The sequence below is a fragment of the Trachypithecus francoisi genome, unplaced genomic scaffold, assembly GCF_009764315.1.
Source record: "Trachypithecus francoisi isolate TF-2019V2 unplaced genomic scaffold, Tfra_2.0 Lachesis_group8, whole genome shotgun sequence".
NCBI classification, from domain to species: Eukaryota; Metazoa; Chordata; class Mammalia; order Primates; family Cercopithecidae; genus Trachypithecus; species Trachypithecus francoisi.
This window is the reverse complement of record NW_022681473.1, coordinates 67,422,677-67,444,544: the sequence shown is the minus strand read 5'-3', so window position 1 is coordinate 67,444,544 and position 21,868 is coordinate 67,422,677. Positions and strand designations below refer to the sequence as shown.

Here is a 21,868-nt window from a genome sequence, read left to right as displayed (position 1 = left end):
GTGATGGTGGTGGTGGTTTCAGTTCAGGATTTCTTTTGTGATTAATGAAAATGTTCTCAAATTGATTGCAGTAATCGGTTGCCCAACTCTGTGAATATACTAAAACCATTAAACAGTATACTTTAAATGGGTGAGTTTATGGCATGTGGATATCTCAATGAAGCCCCCTTTTGTTTTTAATCCTCTAAGTTCACCATAAACTGCATCTGCAATACCAGGCACTTATTAGAGTTTACTTTAAACCAAATAGATTTTTCTTATCACTGCCTAATAGTTGTTAGGATTCTAAAAATTCTGTAGCATTTGCATTGTAATTTGTTAACATTCTTCAAAGAGATGACTTTAAATTACTTTTAAATTATGTACTTAAACATGGAATACTAATAGATATAATGCTAAGACTTTCAGTAAAGGGATGTCTGAAAATCCATATATGGCATCATCATCTATCCACTTACTAAAAAAACCTAAGTATTATTCTTATTTTCTCCTATCTTCATTCCTCGTATCCATTTCATCAGCAGGAAACCCTGTTTATAAACTTCATAAGGATAGGATTTCCTGTTTGTTCACTATGGTATCCCCAGTGCACAGAATGCTACCTGTCATACAGAAGATGCTCAATTAATATTTGTTGAATAAATAAATGAATGCATGTTCTATTTCGAATTAGCACCTTTAAAAGAAAAATTTCAAATCTCACTTGATAATTTCTTAGTATTTGTAATTTTTTTTTTAAATGTAGACGATGGCAGTTTTATTTGCCATTCCAATTGTAGAAACATATGAAGGCTAAATTCTCAAGGGACACAGGTATGCTATGCTGCCAAAATATGTAGAACATAACTTTATTCAAGTTTGCTCTTGTTACTTGATCCATGAATATTTAAAAGATACTTTATTTTATAAAAACTTACATCTGTAAGTAATGGATTGACCATAACAGAGGGCTTAACCTGGAATACATGGATAGGCTTAGAGGCCCATGAGCCCCTAAAATTGTATGCAAAGTCTAACATGTATTTAACATGTTGCATGTGTATATTTTTGGTGAGAGTTCATAGTTTACCAAAGAAGTCTATGACCCAAGAAAGGTTAAAAAATTACTTAACTAGAAACAGTCACAAAGGTTTTTAAACATGAATTTGTACAATAAAATAATATCCAACAGCTCCATCTATGGGTAAATCATTATCACCTAGCAGAACTAGTGACAACCACCAGAGATCAGTGCATCTTATGAATGCTTGTGTTTAAATCTTGAGCGTCACTCCAGTGGGAATTTATTAACTATAGTATCACAGCTCTTTTTCCCCCCAGATGTAGATGCAAAAATTAGGAGACTGTTGATGAATTCTACTTACAGTACTTCAGCACCAAAAAAACTGGGCAGTTATGCTGATAAATGTATGTACAATTCAACATTTGTCAGTCTTAAAATGCTTATTTATAGTGAAATCTATATAAAACCGTTAAAAACTTTTCTATTTACATTTTAAAAAATGAAAAGTATAGTTTCCTTTGCCACAACTTGTCAAAACTCTTACCCTCCCACCCCCTTACCCCTTTCACTCTACTTGTGACAGACAGTGATCACAAGACCAAAACATATTGCTTCAACAAACTGTGTCCTAAAAAGGTAGAATGCTTAAAAACATTACATTTAGAACTGTAAATGAACTTTTTACACATTTCAAAGGGGCTTAAACAAAAGTATGTAAAAGTTATTTTCAAAGTCTCAGTCCAATGTGAATGTGCAATTTCAACATTAAGAAAGCATCATATGAATGAAGAATTTGTTTTCTTAACATGACCGAACATTTCCTTTAGGTCTGAAAATGTTTCTTTTCCTCTGCTTCACAATGAAACATTTCTTAGTTTCTTAAAGGAAGAGGGAAAGTGGAGAGAGACGACAGTGGAAAGCGTAGGCAATCCTGGTTTACAAGAAATTTGTCAGAAGGAGTACGGCCTGCTTTGAAATGTTTACACTTAAATAAATAGAAGGCAAGTGTGCTGCTTAGAGCACAAAGGAACAATACAATAAATTAGCACACAACTGATGAGAATGCACAAGCCACCCAAAAAGTACTTCCCACTGGTTAGGGATCTGATTTCTACCATCCAAGAAGGATTCTTTAATGCCAGTATTATTCTAGGTGTTTATAAACTAATTATGAACTGAGCAAATGTAAAATTTTAACCAATTCAACACTTCCAGAGATTTGCAAAAACACACAAGTTTTTAAAAAACTTTTCCTGACACATCATTTCAAAATACAACTATTCACATACTCCTTTTAGATGGTATTTTGCTCAGTAGAAACCAGTTGAGAAACATTCACAGGAAGTCTCTTTCCACTGCAAGACAAAACTTTTTCACCGGCCATGATCCAACAGAGAAAGAAGACCAGGTCTTAAGTCACTGTAAATGTGCAGCTTTTTTTTTTCTTTTTCATTTTTTTTTAAAAAAGTACATTCCTCTGTGAGTTTTATCTTGTTTTAAAATGCTGCTCCTGCAGCAATATCTTGTTGAAACACTGCTGCTTTAGGGTCCACAGCCTAAGTACAGGCAAAGTGCTCTTTTTAGTCATCAAAATACAAGGGTTTCCCTGGACACTTGGTAACCAAGCAGGTTTTAAAGTGCACTATTGTGTCCAAACACTAGGACCGTTCAGCAGAGCTCTGAGAAGGGCTGGGTTCAGTTCCATCCTCCGTGCTACTGTCTATGTCCTGCTCCATTGCTGTCTCCTCATCATCCAGCTGTTGACTGGTGAAGTTGTTTAGCTCAAGAAGCCCACTGGGCTCCACCACCACATTGGAGCTGGAGTGACAAGGAATAGCATACTGAGGAATGGCCTGGAAGAGAAGACACAGGAGAATCTTCATGGTAAGAAAAGGTAACAGAATAACTTCCTCAACAACACCAAGAAAAAAAAAAAAAAGAAAAGAAAACTGACATTTATTGGACAACTGGACAACTACTACATGCCAGGCACTGTGCAAGGTGCTTTCACACATCATATTCTACTTAATCCCTGTGACAACACTATAATGACATTATTATTCCCATTTACAAATGAGGAAACTGAGAGGGTAGGTGACTTAACCAAAGTCACACAGTTGGTTAATGCCAAGATTCAAATCCAAATCTTGTACAACTGAAAGCAATATTTGCACTCCTTTATGGTGCCTCTTCTAACAAGGAGGCTGATATCTATTGCCTAATTCAACAGGAGAACATTGAATGAAGCTTTCATTTGATTATTAAGCAAACGTAAATGTAGCCTAATTTTTCCCTTTATTATCTGCAAGACGAGTACCAGCAGAAGAACACTTGCTGTAGGCCTCTGTGTAAGAAGATATCATAGGTATACTGCCTTGTCAGATTCTTTTTCCTCCATATTAGACATCCTTTAAAAAGGTTTATCAGTTCATGTCATACTCTTGTTTAAAACTCTAAAATTGTTTCCTATTGTACTCGCTATACAACCAAACACCTTACCATGGCTACCAGTTTCATGCCAAACTCCCTTGTACCTTAGTGCTTTTGTACTAGTCCTTCCCCTCTTCCTGGAATATTCTTCCTCTAAATCATGGCATGGCTGGCTCTGTCCTCCAAATCATGACATGGTTGGCTCTGCAACTTGGTTCAAATGCTTGGAAAAGCTTTCCTTCTATGACCACCAACCCAAAAGTAGTGGGTTCATCCCACCCCTATATCTATTACATTCTGTTACATTTTTGTTCATTGCATTTATCTTTTGTTAAATTGTTTCTTACTCTTAAAATGTAAGCTCCAGGAGAACGTGGACAGAGCACAGATCTTGACTATCTTATTCATTGCTAGATGCCCAGAGCTTTGAACAAGGCCTGGCACACAGCAGAGGCTCAATAAACATTTGATGAATAAATATACATTTTTAACATTAAAAACCCCAGAGCAAAGTTGAATATCAGCACTTTGCAAATATACCTGACCAAAATAGCCCTTTATTGGGGAAAGATATAAATTACACTATCAAGAAAATAATGCAAGATGCCTACGCATTGATTCTGGAGTCACAAAGTTCTGTTTGTTTGTTTCTGCTCCTTTCTTCCACATACCTGATAATTGTGTAAGACTGTTAGACAAGGTCAAGAGGCCTGGATTTTAGTTCAGCTCTGTCTCTGGCTTGCTGTGGGCCTCTGAGTAAGTCACTCTACTTCTTTGAGCCCTACATTAATCTTATGTAAAATAAGATAGTTGGAGGATACGCTGTGAAGATCCTTGCAGTTCTAAAAGTCTATGAATTCCACATACATAGACTTCTTTATAATAGAAGATACATCTTGTTTACTTCCCTATTCTCAGCACTTAGCACTGTGCCTGGAACACAGTAGTTAAATATACATGTGGAATAAACAAATAAATGAATGAACCAACCAATGAATAAAATACATACTGTCCACAAAGAGCAATGCTTTTCATTCAAAGTATTTAATATCAAACACATTGAATTTTTATAGAGCATTCTTCTAGAATCAAAGCACTTTACAGGACTCAGCAAATCAATACTTCAGATCAAAGCTAAACATAACTAATAAGACCTGAAAATGCTCTAACAATATATTAATGACGAGTATAATAATAGGAGCTATTTTTATTGAGCATTGCTCTACACAGACACTTGACCAGGTGCTTTATATATATTTTCTCACTTAATCCTAAAACAACCCTGTGACGTAGATGTTAATGTTTCCACTTCATAGGTAAAGAAACAGAGAGATACAGGTCAGTTCAGTTGCCCAAACCCACAGTACTGTTACATAATAGGTACAGGTAGAAATCACATCTAAGGATCTCTGACTCCAAAAGTTTGGTTGTTAATCACTCTGCTGTCCTTACCTCTGACATAGCACACCTAGCACATGGGACATGCTAAAAGCTGGCTGTGAATTCTGTAAAGAACCTATCCATTAACTATCATCCTTGATACATGAAGCAAATTACATTTTCACTCCTGTTTATAAAGTGCAGAAAAATAATTCCCAAATAAGCTGTTCAAAATGATTTTTAATTTAGTGAGTAAAGGAATCTAAGCCCCCAGTAGGCATGATCATTTTGGTAAAAACAGTAATAGTTACCATCTGTTAGACAACCACCATGAGCCACATACTGTGCTAGGTGCTTGATTTTGTGTAATCCTTGTATCAATCCTGTAAAGTAGGCATTACTGATTCCCATTTTACTGATGAGAAATCCAAGGCAAAATGATGTTAAGTAGCCTTGCCCAAAATCATACAATGAATGGCAAAGCTAGAAAACCATTCCTTTTCCACCACACCTTACTTCTTCAGGGGAAAATACAAAAAATCACAAATCCTTTTGTTAGGAAATATTTACTTCATTTACATTTCTTTTTACAAAGGGAAACACAAATTATTGTAATAATTTAATGGCCATTTCTACTTGCCTTTAAGCACTTCCTCTATACTTAATTCTATCTTAACTGGTTTACCATTGGTCAATTTGCATTCTCCCATAGCTTGGGATCATGGCAAAGAGAAAGTTTACCATAATGAATTGATGGTAAATCCTAGTCTACTCACATTTCAATAAATCCAAATTCTCAATTAACTAAAATGTGCTATTCTGATACCTTCCAAGCTCTACATCTGTTTAGCAAAGAATGACAAACGTCAAGAAAACAACCTGATACCTTGCAAGGAGAGAGGGAGATAAAACACAATTTCTAAGGGGTAGCCTGGACTCAGTGATTCTTTAGTCTTGATCTATTATGCATGACAAGAGATGATTTTTAGAATCAAGGAAATGTGAGATACCATCTATTATCAATGAATAATTCTATTGTGTTAATTAGCCTGTATTTACCAAGACATGAGAGTAACCAAACAAGATTTTTAAATAACAATGATTGAATTAAACAGTAAAGTTCATGGTTAGTCCCAAATTAAATATAAACATTATTTAGAAATATCCCCTTAGAACATGTCTCTCCAGACACTGCAGTTGAAGTTTGATTGTCCTGAGTCATAAATTTGGATCGAGAACAAGAACTGTTTTTCCAAGAAAAGGGTCCCCCAAATTAACCTGAAATAGAAGTGCAATCCAGTCACATTCCAGAATTTTTTGGGCAAAAATTGAGGAATACAAAATTTGAACCCAGGAACTTCCTATCTTCTGGGTTGACTTAATGAGTGAACACATTGGCACGTATAGCTTGTATCTTACAAAATCAAACTGACACATGGGCCCTTTATTGCCTTTACAGTGTGCTGGGTGACAATGTCCATCAATTTTCTGATTCTATTCCAGAAAATAAATACATTTGTATTTTTGTAATAGGTGTTAAACCAAATTTGTCAAACATCATCTCAAAGATAATATCTATGTCTTCTTGCTGTCTTGGCTTAACTCTTCCTGTGACAAGTCAAAAGTATATCAAACAAACCCACAACCCCCAAGATGCCCAAGATTTCTCATTTTCCTTCCAATTCTTACCTGGATGATAATTTCTGCTGGACTCTCTTCAGCTTTCTTTTGGCCTACATTCTGAATATGCATGAACTGGCCTGTTGTAGGCACTGCTGGTGCATCAATTTTCCTTGTCGTTAGGGAAGAGCCAACAGTGGATGGACTTGAACAGGACTCTCTACATTTCTGTTGCTGGGGAGTGGAATTCGCCATCCCTGCCACCACCATGTGGGTGGAGGGTAATGATACTGCTTCACCAGAGAGCATGCTAGTGGCAAGAGCCTTCTTTGGGGGATCCACTATCATATGTTCTACATTTGTATCAATCTGAGCTTCCATCAAAGACATTTTCAAAATGTCAGACACTGCTGTCTTCTCAGAGGCCTGAATGGGAGATATGCTTGTAACTGGTGATGTCAGCTTAGGCACAGAACTGCCACCAGTTATCTTTGTAACTGTGGGAGGCTGGCGCCCCTCAAAAGTTATCTTTGTAACAGAGGATCCTTGGGTTATAATTGGCTGCTCCACCTGAAAATAAATTGGGGTTGTGTGTGTTACAGCTACATCTCTTTGAGAAAATCTAATCAAAACACCCCAGACAATACGGCAAAAGAAACATTTGTGCGCTATACTAGGAAGACAGTTTTGAAGCTTGCTGTTTTAAAAAAAGAGGGCTGGATAGGAAGAATCTGGTTACTTTTATAAAACCTAGAGAAAGAGGAGGGGTTGAAAGAACCTTTGTTCAGCCAGCCAAGGTTTATAGCAGTAAAGAAAAAAATAGTCTCAGCAGCCTAGTTTTCCTTTGGGATTTACAGCCCTAAACAGTACACCTTCAACCTGGCTCAAATTATTTCATATAATCTTCTGCTTTTTAAAATAAAAAGATTTTTCCAATCTTTTGCTTCAAAATACATGTATACAAACATATCCTATATACATATATTTATAATATATACATACATATACATCACTCCAGCACCACTGGTTTTGCTAATATAATTTTGCTTTCAATCATCCACCAATAATTCCTCTGTAATCTAGAAGATAAATCTAAAACATAAATTTAACTAGATGGCTATGATATAAGCTACAAAGAAAGATGTTCAAGGAAGTTCCTTTAAAGACTGCAGTTTACTTAGCATTATTACCACAGAAATCAGAGTTCTTACAGGCATGGAAATAAATATTTTATACCAAAAAATAAAAATAATTTAGGGATATCGCTTCTATGCACTGTTGGTCAATGCTGAAGTGATTTCAGTAAGAACTGCCTGGAAAATCAAGTTCTGAGTGCTATGCTTTTTTTTCTTCCTACATATTAAAGCGTGCATTTCTTCCCTAATGTCAACCTTCTGATGGGGCAAAGTAATACCAGCGTAATGAGGCTTTTGGGTTTCCTCTTGCCAGGAGAAAGCACTGATATCATGATAGGGTCGTGACGTTCTCATTTTTTTTTCCGTGAACAGAGAAGTTTAACTTTGCATGCTATCAATATTCCGTTACCTGGCTTGCCGTCTGTTTCTCTGACGAAGCTGGGAGCGACATTTGGCTCTGGGGGGTTTGGGGTTGCACGTAGATTTTTGGTTGGTTCGGAGCCTGCTGCAGTTTAGGGAGCTGCTGCGTGGTTTTCACTGCAAGCACCTGTACTACAGTTTGCGGGGGCTGTGCCATTAAGGTAGGAAGCTGCCTGTCTTTGGCCACCATGGGATGCTGTGTGTGCTGTACATCTGGCTTGGGCTGTGCTTGTTCTTGCTGGAGAGGGGTGAGTTTTTGATGCCTGATGGAAAGCTGGGGCATTTGCGGGAGTTTGTGCTGGAGCTGGTCTGCCTGCAGGTGGATGGTCTGCTTCTGTTTAGTCTGGAAGCACTGCAGAGTTTTCACTTGCAGCTGAGTCTGTTCCAGCGGGGGCTGGCTAAGTTTCTGCTGTTTAGCTGACTGTGACTGAGTCAGGGCAGATCGGTAAAACAGACCTGTCTGAGGGTCTAAAGTGTCCATCTCTTCAACCTCGCCCTCCTCAGTTCCAAGTTCCTCGCTGTGTTTGGTAAAAGCAGTGTGACTGCTTAATGCCTAAGTAAAAAAGGCACAAAGTAAGAATGAAATACGAAAAACATCTACATTGCTACATTTTCCTCTTAACTGAAAAAGACTTACGAGATTCACTCAAAAATTTTCAGAAGAACCTAGAAAGGCCAAGAAACCTAAAGGAGCTTTCGAATGAAACTTGCAATTTCAACTCTCAGACACAGTACTTCGAAAACTGGTCTACTTACTACTATCAGAAAAGTCTTAGAGGGTCCAGAACTTACAGATTAGAAGAATAAGATGGCCCTGCAAGCATAGCCTAACACAGAAAAAGAAGAGAAAGGCTCCCTGGCTCAGGAAACAGCCGGTGGCCTATTCATGATGTTAACCTGTCTAAAAGCAGCAACCAAGCTGTGAGGTCCCGAGAAAAGCCAAGGTTCAGAGAAGCCCACTGTGGCCGTGTCCAGTGCTGTCTGGAAGGTCAGGGAGATTGTCTGAGACCCATGCCTGTCCCAGTCCCCACAGAGAGCCCCCTGCATGGGTGGAGACCATTCTTCAGGCTTCACCAAGGTCTGTATGAAGCACCTCTCGACTAGCATTCCTTGCCCCTTTCCTCAGATCCCAGAGCCCTGGCTCCCAGGAGGGAAGGACACTGAGGAGGGGACAAGAGCATTCCTGTCAGTAGAAAGGCAGAGTGCCCAGTGTCAGTGCTAAGTGTTGTGAGGAGGCATCATCTTGAGTGACATGGTTAGGGCCAGCCTGTCAGAACTCTCTAGGTGTCTGGAGAAAGGTCAATGTCAGGAGTTGCCGGGTGAGGGCCGGACTCCAGGCTGAGACCTGCCGCCCAACAATACCTCCAGCCAGTTGGCTTTCCTCAGTGACAAAGCAAGATCCACCCTATCCCCATCCTCCCTACTGCCTTATCATATGCTACACTTAAATCCTAAGTTACAAAATTTTGAGATTCAATTGTGATTCTCCCCTATATCATAATGACTTTGCACACACAGGCTTTCTTTTTTTTTTTTTTTTTTTTTTTGTTGAGACGGAGTCTTGCTCTGTCGCCCAGGCTGGAGTGCAGTGGCCGGATCTCAGCTCACTGCAAGCTCCGCCTCCCGGGTTTACGCCATTCTCCTGCCTCAGCCTCCCGAGTAGCTGGGACTACAGGCGCCCGCCACCTCGCCCGGCTAGTTTTTTGTATTTTTAGTAGAGACGGGGTTTCACTGTGTTCGCCAGGATGGTCTCGATCTCCTGACCTCGTGATCCGCCCGTCTCGGCCTCCCAAAGTGCTGGGATTACCTGGCAGGGGAGATACCATGATCACACACAGGCTTTCAATTCAACATTCTTTGTTGCCTTTCTTTCAAGTAGTTTGCCTACAGTTAGATTCACCATCATGTGAGTGATGGTGACTTATGTGACTACTAATGATAAGTCATGCTTTAATCTGATATCCATAATATAACTATTTAACAGAGGCAGTTCACTTTGGGTTTAAATCCTGGCTCTGCCACCTGGAGCAAGTTTCTTACTTTCTTACTGAAGAGAGCATAAGTTTCCTCACTTGTAAAAGAGGGATAATCCACCCGCCTTGCAAGATCATAGTAAGAATCAAACAAGTTAATATACTTAAAGCTCAAAGCACAGTATCTGACACAAATTCAACCTATCAACATATTTTTCCTTTTCCCCATTACCCTTAATACCAGATGTCCTGTTTTACATTAGATTTATATTCTCAACTTTCTGTTGCATCTCTTCCTCTGTAATTGACCATGTATAGTTAAAAAAAAAAATCAAGTATTTATTTTCCTATTTATTCATAATGTTACTATGAGGATTCATTATAAAAGCAAAAACAAAACAAAACAAAAACACAAACTCAGCAGCAAACAGCTAAACAAGCCAAATGTTATTTCATTTGAAAATCTTATTTACCTCGATGACACATTCTTCCACAGTAAAATACACAAAAACAGTGACCAATTCTGATGTCATTAGATTCATCTAGATATTCTCACCTTTTTGAAATGGTAAGAATTCACGGATTTAAGAATACTGTTTCAGAATTATTTTCTGATGTTAAGACTCTTAATTTCTTTTACTCATTTCTTAGAAAAGAATTAGGCAAACACTCTACATTTCAATTATTTCTCCTCCTAAAATACAAGATGACACTGAATCTTATTTCAAGCATGGGGAGTTACAGAAGATAGAAAGAAAAAGAAGAGATACAACCTGCTGCATAATATGGGTGATTGCTCCAGGGGAAGATGCTGGGATGGACTTCACCACCACCGAAGTCTGTGTTGCAGTCTGTGACTGAGCCACATGCTGGAGCAGGGTCCGCTGGGGCTGGGAAGGCTGTTGGGGCTGGGAGCGATGGCTGACTGAAAATAGAGGAGGTGATGATATTTCTCCAGAAATCACCACAGCATCTGTAACCAGTAGTCATTTTAAACAAATGTCTGTGAGCTTGTATCACAGAAACAAAGTGTAGCATTGTGAACTAGGAGGCAGAAGACCACAGTCTGCCCATCTATGAGCTGTGTGACTCTAAGAAAGTCTCTTATCTTCTCTGAGACTGTTTCCTCATCTGCAAAATGGGAATAACAGAGCTATTATAAGGATGAGATGAGAAATGTATATGGAAGCACTGTGAAAACTCTTATCACAAAGGAGGAACAAACCCCTTAAAGTTGCATCCTCCTGTGAGCTGTACTCACTTTCTCCAATGACTTTCATCCCATTAAGGTAACAAAGCAGTAATCAATTTCTGTAATCCCAAAATAATATCTTTAAGTAAGGCAATTCAAGTTCTTTAATCTCTTGGTCTCAGTTCTACATGCAATAAAGACATTAGTAGCATTCACTCCTTTGTATTAAGGGATTCTGTCTCACAACCTTACAGTTCCTAAAAATCTAAAGGTCTGGGTGATACTGCAGAAAATAAACTGAATCAAGAATCACACTTGGATCCTGTTCTATTCTACTACCAAAGAGCCAAGTGAATTTGAAGAGCTCACTCATCCTCTATTAGCCTCAAAAACTTAAGAGGTTTTGTTTTGTCTGATTGATTTTCTTTTAATGGGATAATAAAAGCTTGCTGTTTCTATCTAGAAGAGGACCAAATGAAGTAACACACTGAAAAATTGTCCTTAAACTATAAAGTACTAAACAAATATAAAGAGTTAACAAAAGAATAGAAAAATCTGTTCTATCATCTCAAATTTAGCTCACCTGGCACAAATGGATAAGCATGCAGTATAGAAAACATCCCTGCTTCTTATTCTATTGCTACAAAGGTCCCATGAAGTAACCAATCTATCAAATTTTACCAGCTTCAGCTTCAACTTTTTATTCATTTATTATTTATTTCTGAGACTCAGTCTTGCTCTGTTACCCAGGCTGGAGTGCAATAGCACAATCTCTGTTCATTGCAACCTCCACCTCCCAGTTTCAAGCTATTTTCATGCCTCAGCCTCCTAAGTAGCTGGCACTACAAGTGTGCACCACCACACCAGGCTAATTTTTGTATTTTTTAGTAGAGTCAGGGTTTTGCCATTACGGCCAGGCTGGTCTTGAAATCCTGGCCTCAAGTCATCTGCCCACCTCGGCCGCCCAAAGTGCTGAGATTACAGGCATGAGCCACCATACTCGGCCTCAACTTCAACTTTTTACACAGTCCACAGAGCTTTAAAAATGCATATGATTACTGGGAAACTAACCCTTTGAATTAGAAACAGATAAAAATATAACATATCTGTAAATTAGCTAAGGATTTTAGGATTATTGAAACTCTCTCAATAATCCATGATTCTAATATTCATATACCCTGATCTATAATTTCAAATAGCACTTATTTCCTGTTTAGAAAAGTCATAGTGGGGTGTTTAAGAGTAAGATGATCACTATGGAAATCAATGTAAAAATGCCATTTATGTATTATAAGGACTAACTTTAAAACTATCCAGTGAAATATAAATAGGCTTTATTTATTTTTTATGACACATTCTATCTATATTCACAAATGCAGTGTTTCTATTGTTGCTATACATATATCTACATGTGATTTGAGAGTATAGGCAGCATTACCAGTATTCTTTTATAAATGTACTGTACTATCTTACAGTATTTCACAGTATGCTTTGTATGCACATGTTAAATTATGTGAGTTAACAAAATTTTCCACATGTACTCAACAGAACCGAAAAAAAGATAGTCAAGGTTTACATTAAAACAATGACTGAAGTAATTTACAATATGACTGAGTAGAAAAAACAAATTATAATATTAAAATTAAGCAAATTAATAGTTTTTAAATGAAAGCATCAGAAATGGCATGTGAAAATAAATAACATATTTCAGATGAAATTATCCGATTATATGGGACACTTCTACCACCCATACTAATCTTCATAATTATTACATTAAGCATTTTTTTATTAAGAAGTGAAATGGATTTTAAAAAGATCAACTAAGTCTATTTAAAAATAATTCTCCTTCAACTATAAATTACTTCATGGTAATTCTCCAGAGTTCAGGAAAGTTAGAAAGAACTAGTACCCACTGCAGAATGATACAAAGGGCAGGTCAAGCAGAGCAGCTGGCTTTTAATTCAAACAAATGGTCAATATGGCTGTGGATATCATGGGTGGAGATTACGGAAGAAGGTCACAGAATAAACACTTGGAATATAGCTGAAGTGACCTTAACTGGGCCATACAAACACCATAAAACAGTCATTTTTATTATTTTAAAGAACTCTTTTCCACTGTCAAAATGCTAATTTCTGAGAAAGAATTCCACTATTCTACAAAAGAAAAATCTCTCTACCTTTCACTAAGTGGAGCTTACCTTTCCTCTACCAGATGAGAGTAGAGCGCATCCATTTAAGTGGTTCCCCCCAAAACAATCATCTTTTACCTTCAGTGATACTACAAATGGATGCACACCACTTACCTAGAAGGGGAAAAGCAACCTCTGTCCCCTCATCAGTGCGTTCTGAAAGGATAAGTAAGGGAAGAAATCATAGGTCTTTTCATCCGTTCACCATGCAATAATCTAGTCTACCCCCAGAGGTTAACATTAAGTTCCCCAGAATACTGGCCTCTGCTTTAATTAGCTTTCTGCTAAATAACTCTAAAGAAAGATTCTATCTAGATGGCTTTCCATATCTTACCTGGATTTTCCCCTTTGGCAATTTTAATCCATTAGTCTTAATAATATTATCTCCTAAAATGATGCCAAAGAATTCCTTTTCTCTTTGGTATTTATGTCCTTCAAATATCTATAACTTTATGTTCTCCTTTAATCACTGCTAAAGAAAAGATAGGAGTCCTCTACATATTGCCTCATAAGTCATCTCTCTTAAACTCTTTAATTATTCACATTACTACTCCCTGAACTATTTCAAATTTCAAGGTAATAAAGTGTTCAAAAGAGAAAGCAGTATTCCAGGTGTGGTCTAATCAGAATAGGGTAGAAATAATATATCTTGTTTTATTTCTCTATATATGCCATCTAAAAATCTCAGTGTTTTTCTGCCAGACCACATTTTAAACAAATACCTAATCTGCTTTCCACCAGAACTTGTAAGTATTTACATGGATTTAAGGGTTTTTTGGTTTTTGTTTTTATTTTGAGACAGAGTCTCCCTCTGACACCCAGGCTGGAGTGCAGTGGCACAGTCTCAGCTCACTGCAACCTCTGCCTCCTGGATTCAAGGGATTCTCGTGCCTCAGCCTCCCGAGCAGCTGGGACTACAGGCGAGCGCCACCACGCCCAGCTCATTTTTGTAGTTTTAGTAGAGACGGGGTTTCACTATGTTGGCCAGGCTAGTCTCAAACTCCTGACCTCAAGCAATCTGCCCGCATAGGCCTCCCAAAATGCTGGGATTACAGGCGTGAGCCAACGCACCTGGCTAAGGTTTTCTACTTTTTGAAAAATATTAAAAGGACTGGATTTTACTACTCCTTTCCCCCTTGACTCACCTTCCCACAAAACTAAAAAATTTAGATGCATAAAAATACTTATTCTAGGCCAGGCGCAGTGGCTCATGCCTGTAATTCTAGCACTTTGGGAGGCCAAGGTGGACGGATCTCTTGAGTCTAGGAATTCAAGACCAGCCCAGGCAACATGGCAAAACCCCATCTCTACTAAAAATACAAACAATTAGCCAGGCATAGTGGCACACACCTGTAGTCCCAGCTACTCAGGAGGCTGAGGCAGGAGGATCACCTGAGCCCAGGAAGTTGAGGCTGCAGTGAGTCATGATTGCGCCACTGCACTCCAGCCTGAGCGATGGGAGTTAGACCCTGTCTCAAAAAACAAACAAACAAACAAACAAAAAGCAAAACTCATTCTTAGACAAAAGATATTTTATCCTCTCCCTATAACTGTTGCTGTATATTCACAGTTGTTATTTATGGCTGACTTGTAGTTTTATATTACCTACAAACTTTGTAACATCCTATTTTTTTTCCTAGTCATTAAAGACAGGGTAAATCCCAAGGATGTTGAATTTGCTCTGAAAACAAACAGGAAAAAAGCTAAAAATATAAAGAATATATTCTCCCCCAAACAATCATCCCATGAAATTCAGAAAGGTAGTTCTCCTACCTTAATACTATCTTTTAAGAGGACACCTACCAGTAGTGATGTATTCAGCTACTAGTTCTGACTCTACCACAGCAATTGATGGACTCTCAGGAGAATGTCTCTTTTCCTGGGTCATCTGAATAGGCACTGCCATTTGACTCAGGTCAATAGTGGGTTGTCTTGGTTTAGATTCCAATTTTTCCTTTACTGCATAAAAAAGTCAGGGGAAAAGTTAACTTTTATTATAAACAAGTACCAAAACCAGAGTTGTCCACAGGAATAATGAACCAGACCTCTGGGGTGCCACACTTGCAGTGACTAAGTAGACAGTGAATTGAAAAGAAAAAAGCAGATTGCTATGTATGGCTGTTTAGTGCACAACTTGCATAACCATACTCAGCAGCCTAGTAAGAAGGACTCACATACAATAACACAAAAATCATCTCTTTTTTATCTCTAAGCCAAACAACTGAATTTTTCTCTTGTACAAGCTCCTTAAGGTATTTCCTATACCCTTCCTCAAGGTATTCCCTGTGGCCTTGAGTTCATCAACCTAAAAACAAAGGATGAATAAGCAGTACATAACATGATTTGCTCTAGGACACATCTACCCAGAATAGCACAACACAATGACCAGTTTAATTTGCGCTATTAAAAATTCAAGATATCTCCAAATGAATGTTGCAATATCTTCAACAACTCCTAAAGAATACAAATTTTCATGGTTAGAAAAAAATGGCTTCTCTGTTTCTACAAAAATGTCTGATACAACAGTCTGGAATCAGAATGATTTCCATGAGTGGATTCACTTTCTATATACCTTGTTATCAACTTTTCTACAAAATCTATGTGTTCAAAGTCCCCACCTCTATCAGGTATTAACAGAAATGGCTGAGTATGTCAACGACAAAGAACTAAAGAAATCCCTAAGGTCAAAAATAACACCGACAGAAGGATGAACCAAAGACTTACATTAAATGCTAGTAATCTTTGGATCAAACAAGGTGGAAGTTACAATAAACGGTAACCAGTAACTAAGTCCACTGAATGTTCATACCCACTGAGTACATAACCTGACAAAAATCAAAACAATTAAACAAAATAAGTAAAACAACAAAAATACAAAAGTCACCCTATGAGTAGAGAGGACATTGAACTAGGAACCAAAAGATGAGTCTCACTCTGCCACTAATCAGCTGGATAACCTCTCTAGATCTCAGTTTAGTTATCCATAAAATGAAAGGGTTGGATGACATAATTGCTAAGGTCATTTAAATACTCTGAAAATCTTTGACCTATTATAGTAGAAAAGTCAGTACAACTTCCACAGGTTTGTTCTAGAGTTTATCAAAGATATTTAGTAATTAGAAATACTGATAGGATCTTGTTATATGAGGACAACTTTGCATGACAGCTCAAGTGGCTAACCTATACTATTCAAAGAAGTAAGTCTGGAGATAAAATTAAAACAAATCAGAATGTTAGCAAGGGCCACTAAAGGTGTTTTGTGCTTTACCAATATCAAGGAGGATGGCAAGGCCCTTCAATCTGCCTCCTGCTACTCTTAAATGCAAGTGGCAACTGTACTGTATCTAGCCTTGTGCTTAGAAGTGATAGAACTACTCCTTTCTAGTGCTAAGAAACAATAGGACTCTCCATTTTAAGCAAGAGACAAAGAAGACAGAGCTGTCAATTTTTTTTCTCCTTTCTACAGATAGTCCATTTGTACTTCAATATTCCTGTGCACATCTTATTGAACAAGTAAACCAGACTGTACCAATGATTATAGACAAGTCCAGAGGGGGGAAATGTGCTCAAATAATAGCAATAATAATAATAATAATAAAAAATAATAGTAATAATCATAACAGTGGTAGTATTTTAGCACAACCCGTCTCTACAGAAAACATGCTTCATTCAGTTGAGCATGTGAATTCATACCTGTTGTCTGTTGGAGTTCTAACAGAGCTTTGATTGTTGAAGTAGCTGATTGTGATTCACTGGATACATCCTGATAAATTATGGTAGGGCTAGTCTCCATTGCAATCTCATGTTCTGACCAATCCTGACGCCGGGAAGCAATTACATGAACTACAGGCTGGGAATCTGTTTTATATTAGTTAAAAAAAAACAAACCCTATAAACAAAGTTTCTCTTAAAAAAAAAAAAAAACAATTTTTTTTTTGTCTGTTTGTTTATCTTTCTATTTATTGTAAACTACATGCTTTATCTCCCCAAGAAGACTATAAGCCCCTAGAGGGCATAATGTCTTTCACTTCTGAATTCACTTATTCATTCACTCATTCATTGATTCCACAAACTGGACACTTATGTGCCAGAATCTAGATATGGCATTGAAGATATAAAGGAGCTCACAGAATAATCAGAGGATGCTCAAGAAGCACATAGTCTGGTTGGGGAGACAGACATGTAAAAAGACAAATTACAATTCAATGTGATAATTGCTATTATAAATAGGTATGCATATGTGTAGGTGAATGTATGTTTGTGTACAGTAAGAACAAAATGCTGTAGGAGTCTTACTTTCTCCAATGCACCTGAAAATATGTGTTGTATTACAGCCTGAGCATTCGGTCAACACTTATTGGATGGCTGAATTACTGAAGGAAATCCTGTTCACTGCCAGCAAGAAAAGACAGATGACCTAAAACCAGCATGATATAAAAGGACAAGTGTAACATCTGGAGCTCAAAGTCGTGGGTTATAGCCCCAACTATATCAATTATTAGCAAGTTGATTCTTTGGGTCTTAGTTTCACTATTTCTAAAATGGGAATAAAGTTACCTCTCTTCCTCATAGGATTTCTGAGTATGCAATGAAATGATACATGGAAATGAGCTTTATAAACTATGAAGGCCAATAGAAATGTTATTATTGTTTCTTTGTAGCTTATAAGTTCTCAATTCTAAGACCGTTTGTTAGTTTCAAAATAAATTATAGCCGTAATTCAAGGCTTATTATATTCATGCTATACAGGTACACATATAAATACTACATGTGCATCAAATCAAGCAACAAGTTATTTTTTCAGTTTTCCACCTATAAAATAAGCAAGTTGGACTAGACTATTATGAACTTCCTAAACTCCTTTGTCCAAGACACCAAAGAGGAAATTGTGGAGGATATAAAGGCATGATTCCTTCTTCTAAATTCAGATTATAATGGAGGAAACGTCAAATAAAGATATATGGCTTTGTAGCTTGGGGCAAATATCAAACGATTAGGCAAACAAGACAAATAGAAAGTAAGAGGCTGCTTTGAATTGGGATGGTCAGTGAAAGCATCACAGAAGAATGAAAAGAATTCAAGTAGCTCCCAAAACAAGAATAAATATAATAAACGTTTAACCCTCTATGAACCTTATATTTTTTAAAGCCACAAAGTTGTTGAAAAATGTTGGGGCAAGGGGAACAACTCTTCCAACAAAACAGCCTTCCTGAAAAAAACAAAATCAACATACAATAGATCTAGAATTTTTAATTACCATGAACAAACTACATTTTTCTCCCCCAAACTCCAGGTAGAATATATGCCACACTAAAGACAAATAATTTTCCATTAAACTTCCCCAGAAATACAGAAGACTGGATGCTATCCTGCAATATCAAATGCCACGTGAAGCACACAGCAGCTTTTATTTATTCATTTTAAGTAGATATGTAGAATTTAAACTTAAGAGAATAGATTACATTATGAAATCATTCCTTTTATATAACTTAAGCCCTCAAACTTAAGAAAATTTCATAATGATATAGGCAAAGAATGACTTTGCAACCCAACCCTACAAGACACACTGAATATCCACAAAAAGGCAGGGATTGTGTTTATAGAAATAAGGTAGAAAGAGATAGAAAAAGGGAAAACAAATTTCCATAGGAGAGCATCTATCAAAGACCATTATCCCAAACAACATCACCTCGTAGGTACTAGAGAGATTGCTACATCTCTGTCTGTCTGTACTCAGAAAGAGCAGCTGACCATCATAAGTATCACTGTAGCAACCCTGTGACACAAGATAAGTGTGTGAACCTACTTGAAAACTCGTCTTTAAATGATTCTCTCTCCTACTTTTGGCTTATGCTTAGACCTAAATGAATCTACTGTCTATCAAGTCATGGAATGCAATGACTAGGAAATCAGGAGCTTGATCTCACCAGTAACACGTGCTTATGCAGTGTGCATTCATCTAGACTTCCTGCATCTCTTGCAGATGGTAGCCTTCTGTCCCTCAGATGTCTTTCTGAACTGAACAAGTATTTATTGGATACCTACTACATATTAGATACTAGAGATAAACACTTTAGCATTATACTCAAAGGCAGACTCAGACATCTCTGTGGAAGAATACCTCCTATGTCTCTATTATAAATGGCCTATATCATGCTTTCATAGAATCTTAAGACTTCTCCATTAGAAGAGATCTTAAAGTTTGTCCAATGCTGCCATCAATCTTATACTAAAATCTTCACAATATTTCCATGGGTCTGAGAACTCTAGCACCAAAGTACTCACTACTTTCTAAGACAGTTTCCTTACAACTCTCCACAGTTATGACAATCAGAAAGTTTTTTCATATTGAGTAGAAACAGGTCTTGTTGTGACTTCTACTTAGCACTTCTATTGTCTGTTCCTGTATCCACAAAGACCAATTCTTTTCCTTCTTCCACATCACAGTCCTCAAGATAACTGACAAAAGCTCCTATGTCCCCACCAACCCAACCCATCCCCATCTTCTCTTCTTCATGATAAATATCCTGTTTCCACCAACTATAGCTCATACAAAGTGATTCGAAATACCTTACACACCTAAATCATTGCTTCTAAACTAAACCTAAGATATCTATCTATATCGCTTTTACGATGTAATATATACCTTCCCTCTGAAGCACTGTCATAAAGCTCAAGGACTTCACAGTATTTAATTGCCTAGACAGCAAGGCCCAAAATGTTCCAGAGAACATTTGTTCCTCAAGATGTTTGCAAAAAAGGGTTCCATGGTCAAAAAAGTTGGGGAACATTTTATATTGTATCTTCCACTCTTCATCTTTCATATACATATTAGCACATAATTGCTCTGAAAAGTTCTGCAATAAGTATGTTTCTGCTCAACCTAGATTTATTCCCTACCCTCACCTTGACCTACTGAGATCATGAAACTTCAGAAAGAAATCATTCTAGAAACTGACTTATGACTTACTCAAAGCAATGTCTTTACAAGATACATTTTTATACTTAACTCATGCCTTATTCCATCATAAATCTCTGCCCTTGGTTTTGTCTCATTTTCTTCCACTTCACTTAATATAATCTTATATTTTAATCCACCTTAAAACCTTTTGGAAACAAAGCATAATATAAATAATCTTTAATGCTTGTTTAAAAAAAATCTGGAACACATTCCCAAATACGTTCTAGGCTACCCCATTCCCAAATGAGAAAGGGGAAAAAGCCCATTTAGGAAGAAAAGCACAGGAACAATATGACACATGATCTGATCTTCAGTAAGTGACCAAGGCAAGGATGGCCTTAATCCATTAGGTTTGGTCACCTACTTATCTATCCATATCTAGGTGTATACTACTTACTACTTAACAGCCCCACTCACAAGGTTAGGGAGAACTCCAGAAAAAAAAAAAATCTGGACTCAGGCAACAAAAATGAGTTTATAAGGTGCAGCTTAACCCAGTGCCACAGTTATTATGGTAGATGCTCTGCTACTTTTTCATTCAGTGAAATTTTTACTGAGTACCTTCTCAGTCCTAACTGAACTCTTTGATAAATACCAGACATGTATGAAGATGAATATGATCTTTAAGCTTGAGAAGCTAGTAGCCTAGTTGAAAAGAAAACAATTATAATACACAAACAAACAAAACATACAAAATAAAATGGTCAATGTTAAAAGAGCTGATGCACAAAGCAATATTGGAAGCCTAACATAGAAGAATGAATCCTTTCAGGGTGATCAAGGAAAGTCTCAAAATAGGGTGATGATATTCTAGCCTATAAGGAGACAGTTGAGGAATAAAAATTTCTCTTCCTTCGGGGTGGAGGACAGTAGGTGAAGTTCAGAAACCACAAGTGGAATCAAGGCATTCTCTTGGCATACGTTGTCCTTATTCCAGGACTTGTGTAGCAGAAGTCACCAGAAAAAGGACCTGAAGTCAAGAAAAGATTGATTTTTCCTTAGAGTAGAATGCCAACTATTAAATGTGCAAAGAATAATGAACTTAGGAAAATCATCTATGGATGCTAAAACTACTGGATAAGTGTTTGATGAGGAACATGATATTTATATCATGGACCTTCCTACAAATTACTATTAATCTCAAAGGGAAACATGTTAACTTCATAGTGGAGAAAACCAGATGACATCATCTTAACCAAGTGATCAATGTGAACATCACCTATGATGGGACAAGCCGGCATCATGTTTCTCCTGATAAAACTGAGGATATAACATCCTATCTGTGGAATTCCTGATGAATCTAATCATGAGGAAACATCAGACAAAACCAAACTGAAGAATATTCTACAAAGTAACTGATCTACACTCTTCAAATATCAAAGTCAAGAAATACAAAGAAAGGCTGAGGACTTATTCCAGGTTAAAGAGAATTAAAAAACTATGACAGTTAAATGCAGCTAAATGCAACGTGTCTACCTGAATTTTATTGAGTACAGGTGGAAACCATAAAGAACATTATTAGCTAATTAACAATATTTGAATATGGATTGTAAATTAGATAA

The 21,868-nt window shown here is 37.2% G+C and overlaps 1 protein-coding gene across 13 annotated transcripts in view; it reads right to left on the bottom strand.

Annotated features, from left to right (window-relative positions):
* Positions 1 to 617: 617 nt before the first annotated feature.
* Positions 618 to 21,868, bottom strand: part of EMSY (EMSY transcriptional repressor, BRCA2 interacting) — a 112,589-nt gene continuing 91,338 nt past the window's right edge. For 4 of the 13 annotated variants that reach the window (XM_033207854.1, XM_033207861.1, XM_033207855.1 and 1 more), the window contains 7 exons: positions 17,039 to 17,203; positions 15,149 to 15,304; positions 13,460 to 13,501; positions 10,736 to 10,935; positions 7,979 to 8,542; positions 6,503 to 7,003; positions 1,429 to 2,856 (listed from right to left, as the gene is read on the bottom strand). In XM_033207854.1, the coding sequence (XP_033063745.1) occupies positions 2,662 to 2,856; positions 6,503 to 7,003; positions 7,979 to 8,542; positions 10,736 to 10,935; positions 13,460 to 13,501; positions 15,149 to 15,304; positions 17,039 to 17,203 (1,823 nt within the window). In that variant the 3' untranslated portion in view covers positions 1,429 to 2,661. Of the gene's footprint in view, positions 2,857 to 6,502; positions 7,004 to 7,978; positions 8,543 to 10,735; positions 10,936 to 13,459; positions 13,502 to 15,148; positions 15,305 to 17,038; positions 17,204 to 21,868 lie in introns of all 13 variants that reach the window. The other 9 variants (XM_033207857.1, XM_033207858.1, XM_033207859.1 and 6 more) reach the window with 7 other exon arrangements.